Raw genomic sequence first — 20,000 nt, forward strand, 5'->3', positions numbered from 1 at the left:
CCTTAAGATGTATGGGGTGGCAACGTGACATGGTTCGTCGTCTAGAAGTGGAGAGATAGCTAAATGGCTAATTATAGAATATTATGATATATTATGATATATAAAATATTATATTAACAAAATATCTCATATTTTGAACAAAATAACATTTTTTTCATTAGAACCTGTAAGCTAAAATTTACTGTGAATTAAATGGTATATGACTAAGTGGAGAATACAATTAAATATACAAAAAACTAAATATATATATAAATAACATCATTAAAATCCCTTGAAAAAGGGGGACACCCTGAAAAGCAATAAACTAGAGACGGTAAGTCCGTAAGATGGTCAGTTTAGACAACGGTTCCATCCCTCCGTCCAATAACGACCCTACATCCATCCGTTCCTACTCCCCCCCCCCCATGGTAAACACCTGGCCCCCCCCGGTTCGGTACCCACCTGGCCCAGCTCCTCGTTCAGGTCGGAGGTGTTGACGATGGCGCTCTCGCCCAGCTCCTTGTCGTACATGTCGTCGTCCCACATGATGAAGTAGGAGCCCAGGAACTTCTGCATCTCCACCGTGACGTACATGGAGACGGGGATGATGTAGTTGAAGAGCACCATGTACGCCAGGAAGTCCGTGAACGCCCGGATCACCTGGGGGGGATAGGGGAGGGGAGGTGAGAGTCGTAGTGGGGGGAGATGTGAGGAGAGAGGAGGTGAAAGGCAGTAGGTGGAGGCATATTTGTTTTTAAGGGGGAGGTGATGGGAGAAGGGGAGAAGAGTAAGGGGAGATGAGTGGAGTGGAGGAGAAGGGGAGGAGGGGGAGGAGAAGAGGGAGAGGAGAGGAGGTGAGGAGGCAATACATTTAGGCGTGGCGGGGAGAAGAGGAGAGGAGATTGAGGGCAGGGGGAGGAGAAGAGCGAGGGGAGAGGAGAGGAAGTAAGGGGAGTAGCGAGGTGAGGTGAGAGGTGATGGGAGAAGGGGGAGGAGCAGGAGGAGATGTGAGGGGAGAGCATGTGAGGGGAAGACAGACGTGAAGGAGGTGAGAGGTGAGGGGAGGAGAGACAGGGCACCGAGACAGTAGCAGAAAAAGGAGACGAAAGGACGGAAAAGCAGTAAGAAGAAATGACATAACAGAAAAGCAGTAGCAGTAGCAGCAGTAGCTGTAGCAGCAGCAGTAGCAGTAGCAGCAGTAGCAGTAGCAGTAGCAGCAGCAGTAATAGCAGTAGCAGTAGCAGTAGCAGTAGCAGCAGTAGCAGTAGCAGCAGTAGCAGTAGCAGGAGCAGTAATAGCAGTAGCAGTAGCAGTAGCAGTAGCAGCATTAGCAGTAGCAGCAGTAGCAGTAGCAGCAGTAGCAGTAGCAGTAGCAGTAGCAGCAGTAGCAGCAGTAGCAGTAGCAGTAGCAGTGGTAGCATTAGCCCTAGCGACAACAGACTCACTATGTGCCTCTCTCTCTCGGCGTCGGTGCGGTTGTTGTACCAAGGCTCGTCCTGGTTGGGGTCGGCCTGCCAGACGTACTTCAGCACCGTGTTGATGAAGGCCTTGCCGATGAGGATGCACAGGTACACCACCAGGTAGGCGTTCATCGACCTGCAGGGGGCGATGGAGGACAGAGAGGTCGGAGACCTTCCTTTAGGATGTCGACTTATTCTGGATTCTGGATGATTAGATCCTCCAGCCTCTTAAGATACACGTTCATAAAATCTTTATCAGCAGGTACTTCAAATCTGTACATTAACGGTGTAAATGTAAAAGTATAGGTCGTAGTATACAAGTAACAGCATTTTGACATTGAACCGTTTGGTGCAACGTCGATAAAACGTATTACAAATCACAGAGCTGATGTCATTTTCGACAAGGTAAGCCTGCAAACAAATGCCAAACTTCTCAATGGTGGAGAAACATAGTAAGGGAGGGGGGAGAGAGTGAGGTGACTGACTTTACGTCAGTGTCTTTCCATGCTTGAAAGGAGAATTCTTACAAACAGTATTTAACAATGGACAAACGTTATGAATCAAATGGCATCATTTAATACACAGTGTATTAAAGGGCGCCATCATCAATATTCATATCTAAATGGCCAGCCATGCATTTATTTAGTTATGGAGGGAAAATGTCTCGGGCAAGATCCTCGTTTCAGTTATTTTAATACAGAAATCCGTCTTCTGAATTGCGAGTGACGGCAACAACAGCAGAAGAAGGACATGTCCGGGGATGGACCGGTAACTGAATGAAGGGGTGGGGGGTGGGGGTTGGATGAGGCCGAACAGATGAGAGGCGGGAGGCCTGGGCTCTGACAGAAACACGAACCCTCCGATACAGAAAGACGTGGGTCGATTTAAACCAGATTGTGTCTCGCCGTGTAAATGTGGCAAATCCAGTTAGAGAGACAGAGGGAGAGACAGAGAGAGAGAGAGACAGTAAAGGCTCACTTTTCTACAGCCGAGCGTTTCTGAGTCTTTGTCTGGTAGTTGAGCGCCATCTTGGTCTCCATGCCCGTGTAGATTGCCACCGCTGACGAGAGGAAGAAGGAGAAATAAAGAAAGAATGGTTTGAGAGAGAGTAAACCGAGTATGCTTAAAATGTCTTAAAAATGTACTTTTTGTTTGAACATGATTTTCACGAGCTAGATTAAATTTCCTCTGCGTGGGTATTCAATTCAGTTCAGTTCATCTTATTAAAACACAGACAGGCATATAGTTTTAGTTGTCCACCCATTGGTACATAATTGAAATCTCCAAGACTCAATCTCCCTTCTCCCTCCCTTCTGAGGGACATGCTAGCCCTGTAGCTAGCATGTGTAAATAGTGCGTTGGATAACCAGTGTATCCAGCACGACCTCACCATAGATGTACGCTGTGTTTTTCAGAGTCGCTCCTCGCAGCAGCAGGTTTTCGGATCCCAGAGGCCTGGGCGAGAGTGGGGTTAAATTCAAGTTCATTCATCAGGGACATTATTGTGGTTGTATCCGCAGGATTGTAAGCACACGAATAGACTTAAAAGCGCAGATATTTGAATGTGATTTTGCGACACGCTTTCTGAATGAAAAATAAATAAATATATAACGTTTGTTGTGGTTGTTGAACATGATGCGAGCAACAAGCTGCTCACAAGAGCAGCTAGCAAATATAAAAAAGTGATTTGTATTCCTGCCTGCCAATGTGCCTTTTTGACTCTTTTCGACCTTGCTGATTCTCAATAATAATACCTTTTTATTTTAAAGCGCTTTCCTAGATACTTTAATGCGCTTTACAACAAGACAAAATACAGGAATGAAAAACACTCAAATGATTAATAAAATGTTCACACGATTTCTCACGAGTTCACTTCTAAATCGTGTACCCATATATAAAGCAACATGACCTCCATGATGAGGTAATATCCTGTCTGCCCTGGGGCAAAGACCGACTGAGGAACAAACAGGAACGTTTGGATTCTGGCGGTTCTACCTGGCGACCGGTTCGTTGTCCATGTAGATATTAACCCGGCCCACGAACCTGCACAGAGCGGGAAGAACACGTAGAAGGATGAGTGCAGAACAAGAGGAAGGTTTAACGAGAATGACAGCAAAAAGGCTTTTTAGACGTTGTGGTGAAATAAGGTGTGTATGTTGAAATTAAAAGTTGGCTCGCTGGGTGAATATATTACACGTGTGCGTGTGTGTCTGTATACAAACTAGGTGTGCGTGTGTGTGTATGTATGTGTGACACACACACACTCACACACAGGGGGGTATACTGACTTGTAGAGGTCTGGCTGTGGTTGTTCACATTCTATGGTGGCCTTGATTGAGTCAACTTCCTCTTCTGTGGTGTAGGCCTTAGTGTCCTGCACTGCATAGTACGTCTAGAGAGAGAGAGAGACACACACACTTAGACATGCATGTATTAGGGTCAATAATATGTAGTGTCATATACTGTCAACAATGTTACGGAGAGTCAGTCTGTGACCTAGTCCCAGGACATAGTTTGATTGACCCTAACCCAACCAGGACCACATGATCTAATTATTAGATAAGGCCGTATTATTAGATTCTAATAATATAGCCTTATTTTATAGTGTATCGACACATCAACATTTGTATTATATTGCATTTTTTTAATGATTGTATTGCAATCTATTTTGTGCTATTATTATTTTCTAGCATGTATGGTATCTTATTTTACTATATCTTAGAATTAAGATGTTGTATCTTAATGCACATGTACGTTTCCCATGCCGATAAAGCCCTTTGAATCAGAGAGAGAGAGCGAGAGAGAGAGCGAGAGAGAGAGAGAGAGAGAGAGAGAGAGAGAGAAATGGACGGATGTTGGACCGAAGGTTGAGATGAAACAGATAAAGACAGAGAGAGAGAGAGAGAGAGACAGAGAGAGACAGAGACAGAGACAGAGATGGACGGATGTGAAACCGTAGCTACAAAGGGAAGAGGAGAGGAGATGGAATACGTTCCACGGCCCGCCTCACCATCGGCAGCACCATTGCCATCGGTGAGTCTAGCGAGACGCGTCCCCATAAAGAAAGAGTGTGTGAGGTCCTGAGGGTGTCCCACTGAGGGCTCACCTTGTGGCTGCTCTCTCCGTCCAGGCTGGCCGTGGTGACGAAGCAGGTGCCGTCGTCCCGGGACGAGGAGAGCAGGATGAGGTCACAGGGGAAGGTCTCGTTCTCCTTGATCAGCATCACGTCCCCCACCTGAGGGGAGGGAAGACCGAAACAAGGGCTGTGAGGGGGACATGCTACGTCTGGGAGCTACATCCCCCCTCACCCCGGCGCAACGACGGCATGCCACGTCCTCGTGCCACTACAGCTACGTCTCTCTCCCGGGATGTGTAAGGTACACCTTATCTTAGATCAATTATGGCACCCTTTGCACCCCTGGAAGGAGGGGTCCCCAGCTCTGCGTTCCTTCTCAAGATGTCTTCCTTGCTATTCAAGAGAGTTTTTTCTTGCCCTCTGGGGGGGCAGGGTCGGGGGGGGGGGATGTGTGCGTGTGTGTGCGTGTGTGTGCGTGTGTGTGCACCATGAAGATCAGACGCCCTGATCTATCCTGGGTTGAACTGGTTTGTTATCCTTGGAAAAGGATGTGTTTACCGTAGCTAGCTTTGTATTTGTTGTTTGGAACTGTTCTACATTTATCCTCGATGTGTGAAAGCGCTAACCCATAGCCACCTGAACCAGCTAATGGGCTGGTTCTCCCTGGGTTACCATAGACACCCTTAAGAGCAGGGTGTCTCGTTCCCGCTCACAGCTCTGGTCTGCTAAGCTAGAGCTCTAGGACACTCACACACACGCTCACATACAAGCTCATACACACACACACACACATATTAGGTAAAACGTTGGTAATTGTGAAATAGGAAGTTCTCAAAAACACACACACACAAACACCCTTACACACACACACGCACACACACACACACACACACACACACGCACACACACACACACACACACACACACACACACACACACACACACACACACACACACACAAACAGATCAGGCATTCCGGCAAATGTGTGGACACACTGACGCACACATACACACAGATATTATGTGAAATATATAGGAAATTGTCAAATAGGAAATTGTCAAAGGCAAACACACACACACACACACACACACACAGATAAACACACACGCACACACACACACAGACACACTTGCGCACACGTACCCTGATCTTGCGGCTCTGCTTGCGCACCACCTTGCCGTGTTGCACCTCGTGGACGGGACACTGGTTGACCGAGTTGTCTGCTTTGTGTCTCAACCAGTCCTCATACCCCTGGACCAGAGAGAGGTGTGGGGGGGCAGGAAGAGGGAATGGCAGGGGGAGGTTGGGAAGGGGAGGGAGTGAGAGGAAGGGGCAAGGGGGAGAGTGAGGGAGCAGTTTGGAGGGAGGGGCAGGGAAAGAGTGAAAATGGGGAAATGGGTGAGGGGGGGGGAGAAGAAAGTGAGAGAGGAGTGGGGAAGGGGGGAGAGAGATAGATAGGGAGGGGGAGAAGAGAGGGCAGCGCGTATGGATGCTGACACAGTACACAGTGTGTGTGTGTGTGTGTGTGTGTGTGTGTGTGTGTGTGTGTGTGTGTGTGTGTGTGCCTGCGTGTGTGCGTGCGTGCGTGCGTGCGTGTGTGTGTGTGTGTGTGTGCGTGTGCGCGTGTGTGTGTGTGTATGTGCACCTGTTGGTCAACTCACCTGTTTGATGGCAGTGACAGTGATGACAAAGAAGAGTGGCAGGCCGCTGGTGACCGGACTGGTGGGGGTGTCTATGATCAGCTGAGAGAGAGAGAGAGAGAGAGAGAGAGAGAGAGAGAGAGAGCATGAAATGGTGAGTGAGACTACTGGTTTCATTTCACCAGAAGACACACATCACTTCTGTAAAACTCCAGGAGGTTGTCATAAATCGTCCAAGTGTACCTTGTATCTAAATGAAGAGAACCACAACTACCACTTCCATCTTCAGTTCTCTCTTTAACATGTGCTCCATTTAATTCATCTGTTCATTCATTCGTCAAATTAGATCATAACATTGGACACTAAAAAGCAGAAATGTGCCTTAAACAAAAACATTAAAATACATATTACTTTCAATCAAGTCACAGTTCTGGTTATTTGCTCTGGAGTGCAGAATTAAGTAATCATAGAAAACTACCAATAATGAAATGCTATCAAGATGGATTAGTTACTTTGTTGTCACAAAGTGACAGTTTTACCCCCAATTCGTTTGAGTACAGTCTAGTTAGAATGCTGCTCTTCTTGTTAGGATATTGTTGAACTGTTGCAGCTCCAGTTCTAAACCGACTTGTTATCCTTAGAGAGCAATGTGTTTATTGTAGCTAGCTTTGTCTCTCTTGCTTGGAACCATGCTACACTCATCTCTTCTATGTGTCAAAACGCTAATCATTAGCAACCTGAACCACCTGAACCAGCTAATGGGCAGTGTCTCCTACGACAACTATGAATAATACAATATTAAATCAACAATGCTATGCTGTCAACACAAATAAATGATATATCATTGCTGCTGTCCAAACTTGATATTCACCTTTGGGGCTGTGAACTTACCTGAACCAGGAAGATGATGAGGAAATAGAAGTTGGCGATTCGCCTGAACTGTTCAAATAGATTCTTTGGTACGAAGTTCCAAAAGGTGTACTATGAAGGAAGATCCAAAATAACACGTCATAGAATTCAGAGAGTAGAATCAGAGAGTAGAATTATTTTCATTGATGTTATTGTTTCATACACACAGTATGTGTATTGCATGTGTGTATATGTATGTTTATCTCTGTAGGTATGAGTGTGTGTGTGTGTGTGTGTGTGTGTGTGTGTGTGTGTGTGTGTGTGTGTGTGTGTGTGTGTGTGCGAGCATGTATGTGTTTGTGTGTGTGTATGCTTGTGTGTGCTTGTGTATGTTCAGTCTGTGCATATGCATGTCTGTGTGTGTGTATGTGTTATGCAAGTGTGTGTGTCCTGACCTTGGAGGAGACTATCCTGTTGTCGGGGTACCGTTGGGGTATGTAGGCCTCGGCCCCCGGGGGGGGCTCCTTGTGTCCGATGTACACCGTCCGGTTGTCCACCCAGTCCTCCTCACCAGCACACTGACCACCAGAGAATGCTGCGTTAGCATCACGCTATCCCATTACAATAGGATTCCATTACGATTGTGCCATAATTGTGGTACGACAATGCTACGATTTTGCTACGAATGCGCTGCGATTGCGCTATCACGGCACCACCAGTAAGTTTGTTTTTGTTTTCTTTAAAGCTTTTCAGATGGTCAGCACTGCTTTGAATGCTTTTGGGGCAGCAGAAATAGACAGGGCATACCACTACTTTTTCAATAACCATTGCTTTGACGTTTACCGTTAATATTCCATCAATGCTGATACCGGCTAATAAATCATGTGTTTTTGAATAAGCTGGGTATAGCCCGGTTCAAATGTAATTAGATATAAAATATTCATATTTCACCACAGAAAGCCAACAGACACAGTTCTAAAATTGATTCACTGGACCGGGCCAGTTCAACAAATAAAAGCGTGTTAAGCTGATACACTTACACAATCAATTCCAAACAAGAAGATAGACAGGAAACCCTTTAACCAGCTCTAGCTTTCGCTTCTTCTCACTCGCCGAATAAAACAACCCACACACACACACACACACACACACACACACACACACACACACACACACACACACACACACACCCCACACACACACACACACACATACACTTTTCCTCAATGATTCAGAGATCTTGTCTACACACACATACGCACCTAGCAGGAAACAGACACACAGACACTCTTCCTCAATGATTCAGAGATCTTGTCAGCACACACATACACCCACACACACCCACACACACACACACACACACACACACACACACACACACACACACACACACACACACACACACACACACACACACACACATAGCAGGAAACACAGATGCACAGATTGCACACACACTCTTTTCCTCAACAACTCAGAGATCTTGTCAGCACGCACATACATGCACACACACACTGTCACTGGCTTAATTCAACCTATTAAAACCATGTAAACACCAAGATACCCCCCCCCACCTATTATTGAGGCCAGGGACATGCTTTATCAAAGTACAACAGAAGCGTGTATGCTAACATTAGTAGTGGTAATGCTGTTAGGCTAGACATTTAAAGTGCTAAGGGTCCTGTGTGTGTGTGTGTGTGTGTGTGTGTGTGTGTGTGTGTGTGTGTGTGTGTGTGTGTATGTGTGTGTGTGTGTGTGTGTGTGTGTGTGTGTGTGTGTGTGTGTGTGTGATTTTGTCGTTAAAACGCAAGTCAGGACACCTGGGATTTAATTGATAATGAACAAGCACACACATGTGTACACACACACAAACACACACACACACACACACACACACACGCACACACACATTAACAAGACGTGACAGTAATCTGTGGGTGCTGAATGGGATTGAGTGTCAAGAGCAAACGTGGCCTAGTTTCCAATCTCTCTCTCTCTCTCTCTCTCTCTCTCTCTCTCTGTCTCTCTCTCCCGCTCTATGCCTCTCTCTCTCTCTCCCTCTATGTATCTCTCTCTATCTATTTCTCTATGTCTCTCTTTCTATAGTTATTTTTCTCTCGCTGTATCTCCCTTTCACAGAAACCTTCTCCTTTTCATAAACAAACACACACACTCAATACAAACGCTTAAAGCGTCACAAAGACGTGAAAAAAACACACGCAAACACATGAGAGAGAGAGAGAGGGGGGGGGGGGGGGGGGGAGAGAGAGAGATGAATTAATGCACTGTGATTGTCTCTCGCCCCAGCTCTCAGGTTACGGTCTGGTGGGGAAAGATATTTATATACCTTGTCCTCCAATTATCTACTCAGGAGGAGACGGAGGAGAGAGGGGGTGGAAGAAGTAGCTGGAGAAGGATGAGGAGGAGGAAGAGGAGAGAGGAGGTGGAGATGGATGAGGATGAAGATGAGGAGAAGGACAGAAGAGGAAATTGAGAGAGGAGGAGAGAAGAGATGGATAGAGGGGTGAAGAGAAGAAACACACACGCACGCACACACACATACACACACACACTATCTCCTTTGTGTCTCTAGCCCTTTGTCTACACCTGGCCTCCTCCTACATGTTGAGCAGAAGGCATTTACCCAGCGCTCGTCCATTACGGCCCTGCCCCTCCACCAAAGCCTCTAATGGGGGATCCTCAAATCACCGACCAAACGTCCATTTCAGAAAAGAAATAACCGACCCATAGAAGCCCAATCCTTCATCCAATGATGGTTTTCTAGGGTATTTATTGTTGCCATTATAATTATTCCCTGGTCCATTTGTGCCGGCCTGATGTAAAGGGAGCCGCTCGAGGAGAAGGGCTATTCTGAAGCGCCATTGTTCCTTTTAGCCGCGTTTCATGTTGCAGGGGGGTATTTATAGGCAGGGGAAGGGAAACATTTGCGGTTGTTGTGTGGGGTGTAGGGGTGAGGAAGGGTGAGGAGGGTTGAGGCAGGGTGAGGGCCGAGGAAGGGTCGATTTTCTCCTTTCTTTGGGCTTCTACAGAGGATGTCCAGCTAGAGCATGAGGCAGTCAATGTGTGTGTGTGCGCGTTTGTGTGTGCGTGTGTGTGTGTGCACCATGAAGATCAGATGCCCTGATCTATCCAGCGTCCGTCGACTCAGAATAACAGCCACTTGCTGCCCCCATGCAGGACAGGGTCTCCATCACGCAGAGCCACGCTCAGATTATCAACATATCTTTGATTCGATTACGGTAGCATCATGCTCTTTATCACAGGGTTACGCTGGCTGACGACAGTCGGCAACAACACAACAACAAACGGGGCTGCTGATTGATCGGAGAGAGACTGATGTGTGGCAGGAGGAACTGTAAACAGGAAGTGTCCGGATCTCACACACACACACTTCATGAACTCAATGCCTCATCTCCTTTGCTACCTCTGGAGAGAGAAAGAGAGAGAGAGAGAGAGAGAGAGAGGCCAAACACCACAGGAGAGAACAAAGACGAGTATAATCAACTCATAGGACATGGGAGAATATTGTGTAAGAACAAAAGTTAAGTGTGATCCGTGAACATTAACAGAAAGAAACAGCAACATTGAACAACATCAACAAAAGTACAAAAATGGGGGTGCAGTTCTCTACACCAGGAACAATATATGTAATGTCTGCTGCTATCCAGCCCATACGATATAAATTCATACATTGTAATGGATCGCAAAGGTCAACTTCAGAAACGACTCCCTCTGTGTGCTCTAATGTGTGTGTTTCACACGTGCATGTGAGTATATATGCGTATGTGCATGTGTGCATCTGTGCGTGCGTGCATCAGTGCTTGCGTGTGTGCGTGTGTGAGTCCCACTACACACACCCCTGGCTAATAAGAGATAACATTTCCGGAGCCTGACGAAGAATCTATTGTGGACCGAAGTGTGGCACACACACTCACTCACTCACACACACAGTCACCCACACACACACACACACACGTAGCCCTCATTGTGTGTCAGTGGTATTGAAGGGCTTGTGTGATGACTTCTTCTTCTGCAGAATGTAATCAGCAGCACCACCAGGCAGCCGTGTGGAGGACCAACACCAGAGAGGGATACACAGCCCAACCTGCACACACTGATACCCTGATACACACTGGAGCACTCACACACACACAGACATACACATATACAAACTGGAGCACACACACACACACACACTGGAGCACACACTCAAGCACACGGTGGAGCACACACACACACACACACACACACACACTGGAGCACTCACACACACTGGAGCACATACACACACACAATCACTGGAGTTCACACACACATACACTTATACACACACATACAATCTGGAGCACACATACTGGAACACACACACACACATTGGAGGAAACTCACACACACACACACACACACACACACACACACACACACACATACAAACTGGAGCACACATACATACACACACACATGTCACACACGCACACATACAATCTGGAGCACACATACTGGAACAGACACACACACACAAACACATACATACACAAACTTTACACAGATATCAGGCAACATTCAACAATGTCCATTCTGTCTGTAGCCTGTGTGTGCGTGTGTGTGTGTGTGTGTGTGTGTGTGTGTGTGTGTACGTGGAGCTTTAGTAAGTGTATAGAAGGAGATGAATATAGGTAAATAGTCAACAGGTGCATGTGGAAAGATGCTGGGAAGTTTGTACTGAAAGTAAGGTTTAGAGGATGGGTCCGCCCTAGTTGATGTATGTCTGGAGTCAGAGATCGAGCCTTGAGAGTCTGAAGGTTTAGTACAGGACATCCCTACACAACAAAACAATTGTTACCATGTACAAATGCCTACCAGATTATTCCATCCCAATAACTGCCTTTCTTATATTCATGTATGCATGTATTCATGTGACCAGCTTTTTAAAAAAAATTTTAGGGGGGGGTTATATTTTTCATTTCTATCAAATGTGAGTATTCTGGACTGTGGCCTGATTTGGTGGACTGCCGATGAAGGCCCATAACATTATGTTATGCTGCCTTCGCACACACACACCTCCTCGACTGTGTGTTAGTGTGTGTGTGAGCGTGTGATTATGAATGGTAGTTGGACAACATATTGTAAAAATGCATTGTGTGTGTGTGTGTGTGTGTTGATGTGTGTGCGTGCTCCCTAGGGAACATGGAGGAACTAAACTAGAATGTTCACCTGGTTTTGTTCCTTATAGGTCAGCAGAGCAGGAGATTCAGTTTGTGTGTGTGTGTGTGTGTGTATTTCCTGTGTGTGTGAGTGTGTGTCTATGGGCGTGGTAGTGTGTGTGTGTCTTTCCTTGCACTAGGGTTTGTCACTTGGATAGATTGTGTTTGTGTGGTGAGTCACTTCAGATAAAAGTGTAGAAAGACTAGAGTAGAAATGAGATATACGAGAAGGAAGGAAGGAAGGAAGGAAGGAAGAGAGGAGGAAAGATAGTGAGTGAGGTGACACAGAGACCCATTCACAGAAACACACTCATATTCGCCCGGCTCTTTGCAGAATCACAAAATGTCCCTTTTTTCTAAACTACAATAACAAGGACAGGAGGAGAGGTGATGGGGGGAGAGTAAAGGAGGGGAGAGGAGAGGAGGGGAGAGGAGAGGAAAGGAGAAAAGAGGAGGGATTAGGAGGGAAGAGGAGGGGAGAGGAGAGGAGAGGGGGAGGGGAGAGGAGGGGAGAGGAGAGGGGGGAGGGGAGAAGGGAGCGGAAAGGAGGAGAGGAGTGGAGAGGGGAGAGGAGAGGATAGGAGAGGTGAGGAACGGGAGGACAGAATCAGCAAGAGAGATGTCCATTAGGCCTGGTATTATAACCATTATTACTTGACATTTAGTACCCTGACGTGTGCCAGCATACATTTCTGTCATACATTATGTATCCATATACATATATATATATATCTATAGAGAGAGAAAGACATATAGATACAATTTTATCGATTTCATTGAAATCAATTACGATCAACTGAATAATTGAAAGGGTTTCTAAAGCACAAGTTGCCTTAGATGCAAAATCTCAAATGCTGACTGCTACAATCCATGAACCCGTGAACCCATGAAGAATACCCATCAAATAGCCCCATTTGGGTGTATTTGGAAAGTATTCGTTCATGCATCATCCTCAATCTCACACACACACCCGTATGTGTGTGTGTGTGTGTGTGTGTGTATCTGTGTGTGTGTGTGCGTGTGTGTGAGTGTGTTTAAGCATCTTTGCGTGTATGCGTGTGTGTGTGTGTGTGTGTGAATGTTTGTGTATCGGTGCATGTGTGTCTGCGTGTGTGTGTGTGTGTGTGTGTATGTGTGTGTGTGTGTGTGTGTGTGTGTGTGTGTGTGTGTGTGTGTGTGTGTGTGTGTGTGTGTGTGTGTGTGTGTGTGTGTGTGTGTGTGTGCGGGACAATGGATCCGCTTCTAGCAAAAAAGACAAACAGGAGAAATGTCACACTGGTGCTGTTTGACCCGGGCCGGGCCACCGTAGCAGCTCAAGGGACACAGGAAGTGTGTCAGGCCATGGGGGCGAAGTCTGACCGGATACAGTGGGGTGGGCGGGGAGGGGGAGGGGGGGAATGGAGCGATTTTTACAATGCCTGTGACTGTGCTGTGCTCAATACTGTGGTGGTGGGCTCACTGAGATAAAGAGAGGCATTGTGGAGGGTAGGAGGACGGAACCTGGGCATGCGGTGTGAGACGCACGCAAGCATGTAAACACGTAAACACACACACACACACACACACACACGTAAACACACACACACACGCACACACACACACACACACACACACAACCACACACACACTCAAAAGACAGTATTGTATTTGACACATTCGCTCCCTTGCTATCTATCTCTCTCTCTTTCTTAATTTCTAAACTCTCTCTCTCTCTCTCTCTCTCTCTTACGCTCTAGTCTTTCTAACTCTCTTTCTCTCTCTCTTTCTCTCTTTCTTATGCTCTAGTCTTTCTAACCCTCTTACTCTCACTCTCTCTCTCTTTCTCACTCTCTTACGCTCTAGTCTTTCTAACCCTCTTACTCTCACTCTCTCTTTCTCTCTCTCTCCCTCTCTCTCTCTCTCTCTCTCTCTCTCTCCCTCTCTCTCTCTCTCCCTCTCTCCCTCTCTCTCTTTCTCTCCCTCTCTCTCCCTCGCCTGAGGCATGGTGGCGTTCGGCGATCCGAGCCAATTGCGGCTTCAAGATCTCCCCAGTTTTGGCAGTAGGAGAGGTGGTCGGTATAGCAGTATTATGTCCGCTGCCCGGATATACGGAGCAGTTGTGATTTTTGTTGACAGCGTAGCGAAACCAAACAAAGTAGTGGAGACCGGCATCGTGGTTAAGGATTCCTTTGTATCAGTATCTCCGCTAACTACACCTGCGGCAAGGGTCACCATCTCCAACATCCCCCCGTTTATCGGGGATGAAGTGTTGATCAGGGAGTTGTCAAGGCATAGGAAAGTTGTGTCGGCTATAAGTCAGTTGCCGTCGGGTTTCAAGTCTCCTCTGTCGTGGGTTACAGACGGCAAGTTCATATGATTTTAAATAAGAAAGATGCTGAACTGAATTTAGTTTTCAGTATAAAAGTGAATGATCTTGATTATGCAGTGTTTGTCAACTCTGGCACTCATGTTTTGGATGGGGGAGGGAGGGTCATCTCGTGAGAACTTGCCCGGAGAAAACCCCTGGAAAACGAGCTGAGGTGACAGCAGGGACCTCAGCCAGTGTTGAAACGATGAAACAGAGGGTGGCAAATGTGGAAAATCACATTCAAAGTGTTACAAATGTTGAAGGGAAAAAAACAAAATGTTGAAGACGCAAAGCAGTTTGGTGAAAATCGTAAGAAAGCATCTCAAAGTGTTGAAAATGTTAAAAATGAAAAGCAGTGTGGTAAAAATCCTGGAGATACAATTCTGGGTGTTGAAAATGAAAGGCAGAGTGAATGTATTGTTCAGGAGGAGGGGAATGATGCAGTCAAAGAGCCAGCAGAGAGTGTTCAGGTTGGGCCCATCCCTGCTGCAGCAGAGGAATGCAGTGACGGTGAGGAAGGGTTGATGGAGGAGGAAGATACTGCGTGTAAAACTCCTCTCCTTAAGAGAAAACAGGGTAGTGACACCTGTGGCTCCAAAGCCAAGAAATCAGGAGCAGGTAGAGTTAGAGTCTAGTGAGGAGGAGGAGATGGAGGACGGTGCCGCAGACAGTCAGCCCCTCACAGACTCACCGCTGTTTTCTGCATCTCAGTTGGATGAGCTGTGCACAGTATATAGTATACAAATGTTCCTTCAAAAAACAAAAAATATGAAAAATGTCCAATTTGATGAGTACTTTGCAGGTAAGAAAATGCTGTTGCTATCAGTCAAGTCTCAGATGAGCATCAGAGGGGAGGGAGGGTTGAAGAAGATTGCTCTGAGACTCAAACAAGAGCTTAACAATGATGAAGACTCTGACTATTTGTAGATCAGTTGGCCTGCTGTTTCTTCTCATCTGTGTGCCTCTCCTCACATCAAAAGCAATGATTTATTTTAAGGTTTCCACTCTTAATTTAAATGGAGCTAGAGATGTGAGGAAGAGGGCTTGCCTGTTTGAAACTTTGAAACTTAAAAAAAAATAATATAATGATGCTCCAGGAGACTCACAGTGATGTTTTTAACGAAACAGACTGGAGGAGGGAGTTTGGGGGCAAAGTCATTTTAAGCCATTTTAGCAGCACGAGTGCAGGAGTGGCTCTCCTTTTCTCCAGAGATTCTGTGCCCTTATCTAATGTGGCGGAAGAGCGGGTGAAGGGGAGACTGCTGGTAGTTAAGGCAAAATATGAGCATTTTAATATTGTATTTATTAATGTATATGCTCCAAATTCTGGCCCTGACTGAGTTCAGTTTTTAAATGAACTTAGTTTGGTTTTAAGTCAGTGTGTGCCAGAAGATTATTTGTTTTTGGGAGGGGATTTTAACTGCATTTTAACTGTCTATAGAACCCATGTTGCACAATGTTCGTGTTTTTATTGATGGCCTGTTTTTACCTGATATTAGTTCAAATTTTATTTCATCAGCCTTTGCAGATGACATCATCATTTTTATTCAAAATCAGGAGGACATTAATAAATTGGGCAAGATTGTTGAAACGTTTGGGAAGATCTCAGCTGACAAAGTGAACTGGGCCAAGAGTGAAGCGCTGGCAGTTGGGAGGTGGTCTGCGGGTCTACCCCAGCTGCCGGGGGGGCTGAGCTGGAAGAGGGGGGGTTTTAAATACCTGGGGATTCACCTGGGGGACGAACAGAGTGAAAGGAAGAACTGGGGGGGGTGTGTTGGAGAAGGTGGAGGGGAAGCTGGCTAAGTAGAGGTGGCTGCTTCCCCACATGTCCTACAGAGGAAGGGTCCTAATTATTAATAATATTGTAGAGTCCACCTTGTGGCACAGACTGAAATGTTTAGAACCCCCTGCTGGGCTCTTGCAAAAAGTGCAAACGGTAATTCTAAACCTCTTCTGGGACAAGTTGCATTGGGTTCCTCAGAGTGTATTATATCTTCCAAAAGAAGAGGGGGGGCAGGGGTTAGTTCACCTGGGGAGCAGAGCGGCGGCTTTCAGGCTGCAGTTTATCCAGCGGTACCTCTTGGGGCATGATGATGTCGTCTGGAGACAGGTAACAAGCATCATTTTAAGGAAGATAGCGGGCCTCGTTTTAGACTAATTTTTGTTTTTATTGAATTGTGTTTTTTTTCCTTTGTGTAAGTTGCCTCCTTTTTATTATGGTGTTGTCAAAGCATGGACCCTTTTTAAATGGGACAGACTGGGGCCTGCTGCGTCTCTGTTCTGGCTCCTGGAGGAGACCCTGGTGTGCGGGGCTCGGCTGGACGTGCAAGATGGCAGCAGCCCTGGCCTCACCCAGGGGTGGGCCTCCACTGGGGTGGTCAAGCTGAGGCAGGTGGTGGACGTGTCAGGGCCCGGGCTCCACAACACTGAGGCTGTGGCTTCTCTCCTGGGTCTGAGGTCCAGCCGGCACACAAGAGACATCATGAACCAATGGATTAGCAGACTGACCAGTGAGGAGCAAGAGATGCTGAGGGACTACTTCAGCGGGGCGGATGTACCAGACGAAGGGGATCCGTTTCCAGAGCTCGGACTGTCGGTGGACCAGACCGGACTGGTGAAACCCATGGGCCTTTCAAAGTCCAGGATGGAGTTACAGTTACTTTCAGGGAAAAGTATATATAAGTGGGGGGAGCCCACAGGAGACCTGCAGTGGACGGTCCTGCAACGGGCTCTGGCTGTGAATGGCTTCATTGGAAAAATCAACCCCACGGTGTCCGGGAACTGTCCATTCTGTGACAAAACTGAGACTATAGTCCATTGCTATTTGGAGTGTCACAGACTGAGAGTCCTTTTCCATGTTTTAAAAACAGTGTTTTTAAATTGTGGAGAGGTTTGGTCAGAATCTGCTTTTATCTTTGGTGCTGGTTACGATAAGGAAAATTTAAAAAAATGGTGTTTGTTGAATTTTGTGGTCGGGCAAGCCAAAATGGCGGTTTACAAAAGCTGGATAAACCAGGTAGAGGGGGAGGCAGGCCTTTGGCTGGCAGAGATGTTTGGGTTCCTGGTGAAGGCCAGAGTCAGGGTGGACTTCAGGTACCACTCATTAATGGGCACAATGGAAGAGTTCAGGGACGTATGGTGCTTCACCTCAGCAGTATGCACTGTGCAGGACAGGAAGCTCTTTTTTAACTCTGTGTTTTAATGAGTGTGTTTATTTATTTATTTATTAATTATTGTTGCATAATCTAAGGGTTTTTCTTGTCTGTGTTTAAAAGGTGATTATTGAAGAAAGAAACTGAGAATAAAAGTTTTTTCAAAATCAAAAATCTCTCTCTCTCTCTCTTTCTTTCTTTCTCTCTCTCTCTCTCTCTCTCTCTTTCTCTCCTCTCTCGTCCCCTCTATCACCCAAATTGACAGACACTAGGCATCTTCTTAGAGTTCACACACAGAGGTACACAGTAAAATGTTCCACATTCTAAAACAAAAACAACTAGCACAAACAAACACACTCTCTCACACACACACACACACGAACACACACACACACACACACACACACACACACACACACACACACACACACACACACACACACACATAGTCGTCAGCTGATATGTATTAGAGGGGATAATCGTTTGGGCACGCCCGGGTTTACAGACCTCGACACACCAGCCGACCAGAGCAGTGCAGATGAAATCGACGAAAAGCTGTTTCCTGTTTTTGCTTGGTTGATAAGAACATTTAGTTTGCGACAATCCAGATAGAGACAGGCCTTCAAACACTGGTAGTTGTTGATAGTCACACACAAGCACACATAAACACATAAACACAACGATACACACCCATTCACACTTAGTTAGTGGAAAAGGATCCATCTTTGTTTTTGTGTCTTCACATGTAATTGCCTGCATACAATTTTTTAAATGGCTTCTCTGCCAGGTCTGGCAAAACAAGTGCCATTCTGTTCCATGGGTTGTCCTCGTGCGTGAACTCTCTGACCTGTAACCCAAGACTGCTCCTCTGCTCTACCTCTCGCTAGGTGTGACCTGAGATTACATCGTCAGCGCCAGTTGCTGGTCACGGACAATACTGTCAGAATCGAGTTTTGTTGTGCACTCTGTGTCTCTCACTCGCTCTCTGTCTCTCTCTGTTTTACACTCTCTCTCTCTCTATCTCTCTCTCTCTCTATCCCTCTCTCACTCTCTATCTATCACGCTGTCTTTCTCTCTCTCTTACTCCCTATCTAATTCTCTCTAACTCTTTCTAACTCTCTCTTGCTCTCTAACTCTCTCTCTATTTGTCATAATGGTGGAAGTGCTGCTGCCTAATGGCTTGTCTCTCACCCTCTACCTTGTGTCTCCGGTGATACATTTCCTGGCAGGTCTGTCTTTCTCTATCTCTCTCTCTCTCTCTCTCTCTCTTTCTCACACTTGCCCTCTCTCTCTCTGACTCTCTCTCACTCTGTCTCCCTCTCTATCCCTCTCTTACCTTACAGACATCATCAACGATTCAGACACAACACATAGAGAGAGGTTTGGGGGGTAGGGGGGTTCTCATCGATTCCATCAATAACAGACATGCTACTCATTGATCTAGTCAAACAGGGACTTTGGATAAGGGGAGGAGGGCTAGCCCCATGTCATGGTGTTTTTATGTGTGTGTGTGTGGTTGTGCATGCGTGCGTGCATACGTTCGTGCATGTGTCTGTGTGTGTGTGTGTGTGTGCGTCTGTGTGGAGAAATCAAACTGGATGTGCTTACATTGGTCAACAATTGGTTTTTACAATTGGATTTTACACAACCAATCACATCTGTTGCTCTTCATGTAAACACCGGTATGTTTTTACTTTGTTTTTCTATTGGCTAGACGGAATTGATTCATTTCCTGTCATGTGCTCGGAAATATGCGAGCACCGGAAGAGCAAGTTTTGTAACTAAACAACCCCTATGAACATACCCTCCCCATCTGCTCCCTCCCTCCCTAGGTATCTCTACCAATGAGAAGCATTGCATTTTAAGCACCTGTGATTGACACGCAAGACAGATTCCACACGAACCAATCAGGGAAGCGACGCCCTGATTGGTCAGAAATGAGCTGGGACGTGTCAAAAAAAGGTCCCATACAGAGAGAGAGAAACAGATGTTCTCACAGATTACAGTGTTTCACTCACTAAAAGCTGACTGATGGCTCTGATGGCACTAACAAATGACACTCCTTTTGAACTCACAATACAGAGACATAAACCAAACCGTTAAATAATACAGATATAGCTCAGTGTACATGGAATACGTATGTAGTCTGATGGGCTTCCTAGTTAATCACGGCTCATCAATAATAAATGAATGAATAAAATTATATTAGATTATACGATATCATAACAGACAGACTAGAAGCATTTCAGCTTGTGCCCACTTTGCTGAGCT

General features: G+C 46.1%; 1 protein-coding gene across 3 annotated transcripts in view; it reads right to left on the minus strand.

Annotated features, from left to right (window-relative positions):
• The window catches only part of atp11a (ATPase phospholipid transporting 11A), a 47,130-nt gene that overhangs the window by 18,622 nt on the left and 8,508 nt on the right, over nt 1-20,000 (minus strand). For all 3 annotated transcript variants that reach the window (XM_079734790.1, XM_079734789.1, XM_079734788.1), the window contains exons 2-12: nt 7,461-7,583; nt 7,048-7,137; nt 6,178-6,258; nt 5,660-5,767; nt 4,546-4,674; nt 3,728-3,831; nt 3,435-3,482; nt 2,830-2,894; nt 2,418-2,499; nt 1,425-1,575; nt 442-639 (exon numbers count right to left, since the gene is read on the minus strand). In XM_079734790.1, coding sequence (XP_079590916.1) covers nt 442-639; nt 1,425-1,575; nt 2,418-2,499; nt 2,830-2,894; nt 3,435-3,482; nt 3,728-3,831; nt 4,546-4,674; nt 5,660-5,767; nt 6,178-6,258; nt 7,048-7,137; nt 7,461-7,583 — 1,179 coding nt within the window. The remainder of the gene's footprint in view (nt 1-441; nt 640-1,424; nt 1,576-2,417; nt 2,500-2,829; nt 2,895-3,434; nt 3,483-3,727; nt 3,832-4,545; nt 4,675-5,659; nt 5,768-6,177; nt 6,259-7,047; nt 7,138-7,460; nt 7,584-20,000) is intronic.

Source organism: Pollachius pollachius, assembly GCF_949987615.1.
Source record: "Pollachius pollachius genome assembly, chromosome: 4".
Taxonomy (NCBI): domain Eukaryota; kingdom Metazoa; phylum Chordata; class Actinopteri; order Gadiformes; family Gadidae; genus Pollachius; species Pollachius pollachius.